The sequence below is a fragment of the Acanthisitta chloris genome, unplaced genomic scaffold, assembly GCF_000695815.1.
Source record: "Acanthisitta chloris isolate BGI_N310 unplaced genomic scaffold, ASM69581v1 scaffold7693, whole genome shotgun sequence".
Taxonomy (NCBI): Eukaryota; Metazoa; Chordata; class Aves; order Passeriformes; family Acanthisittidae; genus Acanthisitta; species Acanthisitta chloris.
This window is the reverse complement of record NW_008663157.1, coordinates 1-10,427: the sequence shown is the minus strand read 5'-3', so window position 1 is coordinate 10,427 and position 10,427 is coordinate 1. Positions and strand designations below refer to the sequence as shown.

The 10,427-nt window shown below is 46.8% G+C and overlaps 2 protein-coding genes across 2 annotated transcripts in view; one reads left to right on the top strand and one right to left on the bottom strand.

Annotated features, from left to right (window-relative positions):
• Positions 1-1,496, top strand: part of LSM14B (LSM14B, SCD6 homolog B (S. cerevisiae)) — a gene marked incomplete at its 5' end in the record, with an annotated part of 5,624 nt that extends 4,128 nt beyond the window's left edge. Inside the window, 3 exons of the mRNA XM_009070888.1 lie at positions 176-337; positions 508-661; positions 1,331-1,496. Of these exons, the coding sequence (XP_009069136.1) occupies positions 176-337; positions 508-661; positions 1,331-1,496 (482 nt within the window). The remainder of the gene's footprint in view (positions 1-175; positions 338-507; positions 662-1,330) is intronic.
• Positions 1,497-4,694: 3,198 nt separating this feature from the next.
• On the bottom strand, positions 4,695-9,006 carry PSMA7 (proteasome (prosome, macropain) subunit, alpha type, 7; the record flags this gene model as incomplete). The annotated part of the gene is made up of 6 exons (XM_009070887.1): positions 4,695-4,940; positions 5,197-5,259; positions 5,742-5,861; positions 6,274-6,396; positions 7,685-7,809; positions 8,880-9,006. Coding segments are annotated over 6 exons (651 nt in total), but the record flags the coding sequence as incomplete, so codon positions are not given.
• Between the last annotated feature and the right edge of the window lie 1,421 nt (positions 9,007-10,427).

Sequence of the window (10,427 nt, the reverse complement as noted above, 5' to 3'; positions counted from 1 at the left end):
GTGTTGCTGTAATGTAAATACAGCCAAATTGAGAAGTTACTTTCAGAGAGGTGTGGCCTAACCACAGGTCTGGAAGCCACAAACTCCTGAGTTCTATCCCTGGTTTCCTCTGGTCTTGAGCAAGCCATGTAACCTCCCTGTGCGTTACCAAGTGTTTAAACTCTCTTTCTTTCAGGAAACAGGAGAACCAGAAACCGTTCTAGAGGACAAAACAGACCAACTACTGTGAAGGAAAATACAATAAAGTTTGAAGGTGACTTTGACTTTGAAAGTGCAAATGCACAATTCAACAGAGAGGAGCTGGATAAAGAATTCAAGAAGAAACTAAACTTTAAAGGTTTGTGCCTTTATTAAATACAAATTGCTGAGCTAGCAGTAAACTCTGCATAGACAAACTCATTCTGAGAAACTGCATGACTACATCTCAAATCATGTTTGAGGGAGCAAGAGAACAGATGGCTCTGCAGTGTGCCTCAGGGGAGGTGTAATACATTTCATTATCTTCAGATGACAAAGCAGAGACGGGGGAAGAAAAGGGAGACCCTGGAGTGGCAACCCAGAACAATGATGCTAATGCAGAGGAGGACCTGCTGGGACCCAACTGCTATTATGATAAATCCAAGTCTTTCTTTGACAACATTTCATCAGAACTGAAGTCTAGGTAAGTGTTCCCTAAAAGCTTGGGTTCTAGGCACAATCTGTGTGACATGGTTTAACTATTTAAAAACTTTAGATGCAAGAAAGTCAGCAAAACACTTTAGAAGGGAGTATTGCCACACATTTGGTGGCTCACAAGTGATACCAACCAAGCTTCTGTGCAGTGGGAGCAAACAAAAAGCATTTCAGATGATAGGATACACTTGCCTAAACTGTGATAGAGGAAATTGCAGTCCTGTTTCCCAGTGCTGACTTTGAACCCGTTGATCTTAAACAAATTCCTTATCTGGTTTGTGGGAGGGGAGGCACCAGGCTCATGCTGTACTGAAGGTGCAGCTGGTAGACAGGAGTGAGCTAAGCCTGGAGTTGGGCAGAGAGGAGATCAGGTCTGTCTATGGAAATGCATGAAGTTAAATGTTGGGAATCTGAAGGGAAAGCTTCGGCTTTTCACAGCCAACACTGATGTTATCACTGCCTGGAGCAGTCAGACCTCCCTTCAGTGTCAGGGAAGGAATCCCTTGGCAGTGTCTCTGCAGGGGATCAGGTTAGTGAGTGTGCTGCAGCTGGTTCTTGTGGCAGTTCAGCTCAAAATAGAGGCTTGAGGCTTCCTCACCAAGTGAGCTGGTGCTGTTCAGTGTTTGCTGAGGCTGAATGCAGTCGTGTCCAGTTCCAGGCGCACCACGTGGGCTGAGGAGAGGAAGCTCAACACGGAGACGTTTGGAGTGTCCGGGCGGTTCCTGCGCGGCCGCAGCTTCCGAGGGGGATTTCGAGGTGGAAGGGGCAATGGAGCAGCAAGGAGAAACCAACCTACCCACAGAGCTGGTACTGGCAGAGTGTAACTCCAGAGGCAAGTGCTCTAGCAAGAGTAAATTCTGTCTCTGAGCCAGGTTTGTCCCTTACTCCTTGCCTGACCTGTTTGTGCAGCCTCTTTTGCTCTCCAGTCTCATGGGTATATCAAGAATTGTTCCTTATTGTATCTGATCCTTCTAAATGGTAGAAGGAAATAGTGGTTTAATGTGGTGTTTAACATGCTGATCTGTTTTTCTTGGGCTCACCTGTCTGAGAGAGGCTCAGCTCAAGCAAGCAGCTCTTTCTAGCTAAGCATTTCAGTTGGCACAGTGTGCTTTTCCTTTTCCTTGGGATAAGATTCCCATGATACCAAACCTGATTCTGCCTTTTTTTCTGAATAGGTTCCAACATCTCCACTGAGAGGATGAAACTGTATATAGAAAGAAAACAACCAACTGCTGCACTAATGTGGGAAAATGGTTCATCTTGTTTACTGTCTCAGCTCAAGTGACAGAACTTCATGTACTACTGCTTATATTCTGGACTTATTTTGGACCAGCAACTGTCAGCTGGAATATTCTTTGGAAGAGGGAATGTGTTCAGGGGTACCTTCTTCAGGGTGTCTTTTTTTTGTTTGTGTTTTTTTAAGTGCAGACTAACTTACATGGTTCTTCTTTCTGGGTCTCTCAAAGGCTGCTATAGTCTAAGCTCCAAGTCAGACTCCTTTTCTGAACCCTGGAGAAGATCAATCATGCTGTTTTAACACGGAACCAAAGCTCACTTGAAATAAACCAGCTCTAATTTGTTTGTTCTGAGTAACCAAATGGATTCTTTGGTGCTGCTGGTCTCGCTGTTCTTGACAGCAGGTGTGAAGTAGCACTTGGTATCTGGAAGAATGGATTCCTGGTGCTGAGGAGTTGTGTATATTGTCACTTGGGAATACTGGAGTGTTGATCATGTAGTAGTGTAAATGACTGTACAGCTGTTTGTGGGCTGGTGCTGGGGTGGAGGTACTGCAGGCATATGTGGATCCATGGCTGTCCCTGGAGCTGAGGGTGCTGGGAGTGCCTCAGGGGCTTGGAGCTCCTGCCTGGAGCTGGGGACAGCTGGGAGCAGTGAGATCCCTGCTCAGAGCAGAGCTTTTGGCAGTAGTGACTGTCTGGGAAGGAGACCTGAAGCTCTGCCTTGTTGCCTTGGTTTGTGCCTCGCTGGAGGCAGCACCAAATGCAAACAGTTTTCTGTACTCTAGTAGACTGTGGTGGAACACTTTGGAATGTTTTCATTAAACTAGGGATGGGAGTCCATATAATGAAGCTTAACAGATGGGCATGTTTAATTTCTTTCCTCTATACCCCCATACTGTAAATAGTTTAGTTGGGTTTTTTCTTTTGTTTTTAAAAACCTGTATGTGGGGAGAGGGCAGGGAGGGAGGGGTTACCTTTTTTTGCATGACTAAGTGGATTAAATTGCTATAGGCATGTGTCCTGTTTTTGGTTGGTAGGGAATTTTGTTGAAAAAGCACCTTGATGACTGAACCCCTTACATAGCTAGAGTTTTTTTAGTTATGCATTGACCTAGGTTACTGTAAAAGCTTGGATTTATTTTTGTAGGACTTTATTGCTAAGAATTAGAACATAGCAGTGGGGCTGCTCTTTGGAGTAATGTAAATTGTAATTATAATAAACATGTAAATGTTTAATGTTTCCCTCCACCTTTGTTCTGTAGCTCAGTACCATCACTCCCTCCACCCCTCAGGTGCCTGTACTAGCAGGGCTGCAGTTCCAGGTGGGAGAAAACCTGGATGTGTCCAGGAGCAGTGTGAGGGGAGTGGTGGCTGTGGCTCAGCCCCAGGGCTTGCTTGTTACCTGTGAGCCTTTCTCCCCGGGGCTGGGCTGGGGGGGCTGCAGCTCTGGGAAATGGCCAGTCTGAGGAAATGGTGGTAACTCGTGCAGGGAACCAATGCAGCTTTTTTTTTTCTTTTTTTTTTTTTTTTTTAACTTCAAAGTTCCACTCCAAGGGCTGATAAATGAAACAATGAGTAGTATTCCAGCCTCTCCCTTTCCCTGGCTGATATGTGGTCTAACACTTCCCTGACCTTGACTGCTGTGGGAATCCTCTGCCCCCACTTTGCTCTGCAGCGTCTCACTGTAAACAGCCTCGTGGTGGTGTGAAAGCCCAGGGAGTGTGAGTGCTGCTGCAGGTCTGTGCCTGCTGCCTGGAGCATTGCTGGGGGCTGCACAGCCTTTCCTGCTCTACTCTGTGCCCACCGAGTTTGACAGCAGCACAGCCCCTGCTCCTCTCTGCCTGCAGGAAGAGCCTCAGCTCCCACTTGGCTCCTTCCTGCACTCAGTCCTCCAGCACAGAGAGCAGCAGCTGCTGGAAAGAGCTTTTCAGGGTCCAGAACTGGGTAGTGGAGATGCCACAATGCAAATACCTGCCTGAAATATAAGTCCCCATTTTAACTCACAAACTTCTTAGGGCTGGTTACTCAGCTGCTTTACAAACAGCTGTCACTTGACAGCTTCCAGTTCATCTTCAGTGCACAGTAGCTGGTCTGGGCAGCCCTCACAGTCACTGGGAGCAGTGACCAGGCCTGACCAGAAACAGAGCAAAAACCAATTCCTGGAGGTAAGGGGTAGAGAGGAAGTGTGTGAGGGCAAACTGAAAAGGAGAAACTGGAGTAGAGCTTCATGGTTCAACTCTGCTGTATGTGACATTTGCTGTAGTCAGTTTTTAGCTCCTGCTGTACAACTCCCCTCGTGGGCAATCACAACAGCAAATGCTTTATTCTGAACAGACCAGCCATGCATGGTCGATGGAAGCACCAAGTCATGCACCTCTGCCCTGAGGGACATGCCTGCAGCAGTGAGTTCTCATGCTGACCCCCAAAACACAACCCCAACACCTCTGTCCTGTCCTTCAGCAGTGAAACACACACACCTGCTGCCACAGGCTGCTGCAAGGCCTGTGCCCAGTCCCAGCTCCTTCACCTTAGGGATGCCAGTGAGGGAAGAAAAAGCTCAGCTCCACATTAGTTATGTTCTGTGGAGGCTGTAACACAACCCTGGGGCCAGGTGCTTAAAAAAAAAATAAAGGGAGGTGCTGAGGACCTGAGACAGTGCAGCAAAGAACTGTTAAAGTGAAGCGTCCATGGAAAAAATTGCAGTGTCTGCCCTTTAATGGGTCACTGCTGCTGTTCTGTAGCCAACCACATCATCCTGGGTAATTAAAATCCAAGGAACAGGCAGTTTTTTTTTAAATAACAGCTTTAAAAAAAAACAGTAGGTTTATTGTAGGTCTTGAGAGGGCACAGTATGAGTATGTGGAATGCCTACATGTCTATACAGAGTAACCCATCACTTGAATTAAAAACAAGCAGCTAAGCAGTAGCATTTCATTCATCATGATGTTTTCTTCTGTTTTTTCTTTTCATTTTCTTCCTTCTCCTTTTCAATTTCAGCAACATACTTCTCAATTTCTTTCGGGTTTAGGATCTAAAACAGAAACAGAAACACAAGTGACCCTCAAGACACCAAATAAACTTTATGGAAGCGACTCTAGTTCTGCCATGGGAAAAACATTAACTGCTGTTTATCCAGAGACAGGTACCTGGTGCAGACACAACAACATTCCTTGGCCACTGAGAATAAACTGAAGTATCTGCCAGTGCAGGATGTGAGATTAAGGGCTGTAAGCTAAGGCAGATCTGCAAGGACACTATCAGGGATGGGCTGCAAAAACAGTCCTCACCTTCAGCGGCTGCTCCCGGCGCATGACTGCCAGCTCGATGTTCTTCCCACCAGACTGCACCACCTGAGCAAGAGGCACAGGAGGCATTAGGACATACCTCCTTCCAGCAAACCCCTTTCAGGTCTCCTTGGAAGGAGAACAGATAGGATGGGGGAGTATTTTACTCCTTAGCTCTAAGATCTGGACACCAGCAGCAGTGTAACACCCTCAGGGGCTGCAGAACACCTCAGCCTCAACACCTGACTTGTGGTGTTTTCTGTACTTCAACACAGAATTGAAATCTTCAATGTGTGGCTTGGCACATCTTTGGTGCATTTGTATCAATGCCCTGAACTGAGGTCTGTTTTCCTTCCCCAAACTGCTGCTAAGTTACTCTGTGTAAACTACAGAAATTGTTATCCCAAATATAGTGAACCTGGAATTTAATCCCACAGCCAACAGCTCTCACAGGACTTCCCTGGGACATCCCATGAAGATGTTCCCACATTCACATCTAAGAAGTGAAGCCAGGCACACACTGAAAGCCACAGAGGGAAGAGCCTCACCTCGAGAAGAGCCTTGATGACAAGTTTAATAGTTAGATCATCCGTTTCAATGGCCTCATCAGTGTAGTTCTTCTCCAGGAACTCACGCACAGATTTGGCTCCTCTGCCAATGGCATTAGCCTGGAAACATTCAGGGCAAAAAGGCAATGACTGGGGGTTTAGAAAAGATGTTGTTTACAGAACAAGCAAGAAATAAGAGTTTTACAATGACATAATGTAAAAGCATTTTGTGATCACCATGTATTTTTCAGGAGGTTGAACGTGTTACTTCCCTCATGTCACACTCAAAGAGAGTTGTCTGGCACAGGTGGGTTGGTTTGGGGTTTCTTTTGGAAAACAGGACAAAGTTTCCCAAGGAAAGCTGAAGAGCAGACTGCCACTCTCAGTGCACTGGATCATTAAGGATTTTTGCAGCTGTGAACCAGCACCATCTGGCTAGAGAGATCTCCTTTCCACACCAGTTCCTCTTTCAAGGAAACAGTAACTCACAAATATTTCATTCCATCTCCACAAGAGACTGTTATCAACTCACCTTCCAAGCATGGTATGTGCCAGAGGGATCAGTCTGGTACAGCCGTGGAGTTCCATCAAAGTCAAAGCCCACGATGAGGGCAGAGATGCCGAAGGGTCTGCGGCCATTGCTCTGTGTGTACCTCTGAGCAGAGAGAACAGACACTTCAGAAACAGTGACAGAAACACTTACAGACTGCAAAGCAGACACTGGAGAAGTTACAACCCAAAGAGCCACCAGAAGTGCTTTCATCTGGCTCTTGCCAATCTCCCTGCTAAAGTTAGGACTCTGTATCTCTCAGAACCTCTAAGGCAGGTGAGGGAGAGGAGGTTCCTGTCCGAGCCCTGAGCCCACACCTGGTCACAGCTCTGGCTGTGGGTGGTGCTGAGGCAGCCAGAGCCATGTCCACTAGCTCCAATGTGGTTTAGGAAGCCAAAAATTAGGATGGTGACACCTGAACACTCAGTTTTCACCAGTGATTGGCAGCAGTTCCATGGGAAGGCACAGCAACAAGTGACACTGGAGCTCGTGTCACAGCCTCCTGTGACACTGTCAGCAAAGTCACTGCCACATCACACAGCAGAGCCAGGAGGTCTGACACCCACAGCACTGACAGCAGGGACTGGGTGAGCTGTGTGTGGAACATTCTCAGAGCAGTGGTGAATGTGCCACAACAAAAGACACAAAGGTGAGATTTCTGTAAAGGAGCAGAGTGAAACTTTGGGAAGTGATGCCCTGAGCTGGCAGACTAGACACATTACCACTATTACCATCACCACTGCACCAACACATGTCTGTGCATAAGGAAATTAGATTTTCTCTAATCCCCACTAGTGGCTGAAAATCAGTTTAATACACTGGCAAATAAATCATTTTCTCACAGAATGCAGCTGGGCATATTTTGACACTGCAATGCATTTCAAATTCATGAACACAAACATAAAACGTATTAAGTACTGCCCAAATTTTCTCCTCTCTTACCCCTCCCTGCAATGGCTGAGCAGGAGGAAAAACTCTCGGGAGTCATGAGGAGGTTTGACAACAACCAGCCCCACTGTCCTGAGAGTGAGCTAGAGATGAGCAAAGAGGTCCTGATGATGTCACATATGTAGCTGTGCAGCCCTTACAAGCACTAATGTCTCCATCTTGAGGGGAAAAAACCCCAAACCAAACAACACTCAACTCTCCTTTTATACAGCTACATCCCCATTCCCATAAACACCCACAATGTGGTTTGTTGTGCTGATTTTCACCAGGTGAACAGGACAGACATTTTACACACTTAGCCTGAAATCTTAGATGTTACACACGTTACACACTACACATATGAGCTGTATGTTATGTGTAACATCTGCTAACACAACAGTTACATGTAACACCTGTAGCACAGCAGATCAGGACACATCTCTGAGCTCCTCTCAGCCCCACACACCTGTTTCAGGCTGGCAATGTACCGTGTGATGTACTCCACGGTGACAGGATCCTCCACAGTGAGCCTGTGGCTCTGGCACTCCACACGAGCTCTGTTTATGACTATCCTGGCATCAGCTGTCAGCCCTGAAACAACAGCACATTCCCAGAGTCATGGAACAACCTTAGAACACAAGTCTGGCTGCAAAACACCCACAGGGTCACACCAACAGCAATGGGAAAGCAAAGAGCTCACACTCCTCAGGTTTGCTGAGCAGGAGTGTTTGTAAAGCAACAGAAAGTGGCTAATGTACCAAAACAGCAAAAGGATTTAATTTACAGCTTTCATGTTTGTGAGTTGGATGACACAAGGAATTCTGAGCCAGGTAATGAGGGTATTGCTGACAGCATTCCATATCCCAGCAAACTAGCAATCTCCATCCCCACACACATTTATTCTTCATGCAGTCCCAACTATCAGCCAGTTTTATCTGCCCTGCAGCTCTTGTCTGGTTGAGTCCACAGCAGCACAATGTGAGGTGACAAAATTGAGTGTGACCCATTGAAAAAAGATTTAAAAGAAATTGAGCTCTTGCTTTACTTTTTAGCTAACTCTGTCACTTCCCATTTACAGCCTTCTTTTATTAGGGAACTTTTCCTCAGGTTTGTGACCCCTGCACCTATCCCAGCCCTTGGCTCAGGGACAAGGCAGCAGGAGCTGAGCCTCTCACTCCTGCACAGTGAACCCAAACCCTGTTCTTTTGTCAGTTAAATCACATCTCCCCTTAAAGTATTGCTGATACTGACACAAAGGGTCTAAACTACTTGGACAGAGGAGAAACCTTCTGAAATACATTTTCCCTACGTTTATATATATACATTTTTTTCAACTTTCACACCTCCTGTTTCAGCTTGGAAATTGAGGCATTTGGAAGAGAAAGAATGTGGCAACAGAGTAATTTTATGCTTCAAATCCAGAACTGTTCATCCAGGAGGAGTTTTCTGAATTAGAAGAGGTTTTACCTTGTTTTATGCACCTCCTCTCATCAGATCATTGCCTCTCTCTATTTATCCATACTTTTACTTACACAACTGTGAAGATATGTTCCTTCCCCACAGATCTCTGCCAGTTACACCAAATATTTGAAACTTTCAGGATCCATAAGCATACCCAAAGGTGTCCCAATAACTCCAAACCCCCTGCAGGGCCCCTTTACCTGCAAAGGCCATGCAGACATTGTCATCCAGAGCACAAATCTTCCGCACGGTTCTCTCATCCTGCAGTTTCGCCACAGATTTCTTCTCCACCCCAAGAACAACAATATCCTTCCCTCTCACTCCAACCTTCAGGGCATGAGAAGAAGCAGTTAAAAAAAAAGTTTAAGACAGGTCTAAAAATCATAGCAGTTACAAAACCATTATCTCAGCTTGTTTTGTTTCCCAGTGCCACAACCCAAAGGCAGAACTGATGTAACACAAACTGCATTAAGAGTTCAGGGTGAAGTTTCATCATCAGTAGACACCAATTTAAATCCCTGTGGCTCCCAAGAGATATATTCCCACTCCTCTTGCCATCTTGCCCCAACTCCACCATCAGTGTTTCCACAGCCACAGGATCAAGGAAACCACCACTATTCCAGGAGCACTGCCCAACTCAGAGCCCAAACCAAGGAACACGTACAGCTCCTGTCACTACCTGCCTCAATGTCCCAAGTCATACCTTTTGCAACATCAGGGAGGAAAAAAAACCCTTGACCTCTCACCTTCATTCCTACTGCTCCTCATATGGTGATGGGAATCATTTTTCCTTATGGACTGACCCCGCTGTCAGCATGTTACAGATGTTTCCAAACCCATTAAACTCAACAAGAGGCAAGAGATGAGTTATATTGGATATTGGCTCCACTTTTACAGTATTTTTAATTTCAGGGAGGGGGAAGAAAGGGCCTATTTGGCACTAAATCTTGTTCCATTCACTCCCACCCCGAAGCTGGTATGTTTTCTTTTTACTATTGGAAATTAATACTGACTACAATTATTAATACACTTATTACTTCTTGCAATTACAACTTATTGTAAATATTAATACAAGACTGTTAGGAAATTAACACTTCTTTCCACCTCCCTCAAATGAAAAACAACTTCCACTGAGCCAAACCTTGGCGCAACTGGAAGCCAGAAAGACACTTCTGTGTGCCCTTACTGACACGATTCCCAATTCAACGGGATTGTGTGGGAGCATGAAACATCACGATTTCAACCAACACAGAACAATGCAGGGGGAGATCTGGATGGCAGAGCAGTCACAGTGTCTTGTGGGGACTCTGCCATGGGTGTCAGCACACGGGACATCCCTGGGACACCCCCGGGATACCCACGGACAGGCTACCAGGACATCGCTGGGACAGCACGGGGGACACCCCAGGAAACCTCCTGCACACACCACCGGGACACCACGGGACACCCCCTGGACACACTATCGGGATATCACTGGGACACCACGGAACACCCCGGGACAGCCCTGGAGACTCCCCTGGGACATCCCTGGAGACTCCCCCGGGACATCGCTGGGACACCACGGGGGACACCCCGGGACACCCGCTGGACACACCACCGGGATATGGCTAGGACACCCCGGGTCACCCCTCGGGACACCCCTGGAGACTCCCCCGGGACATCCCTGGGACACCACGGGGCACCCCCCGGGACACCCCTGGACACACCACCGGGACATCCCTGGGACACCCCGGGACACACCCCGGGAC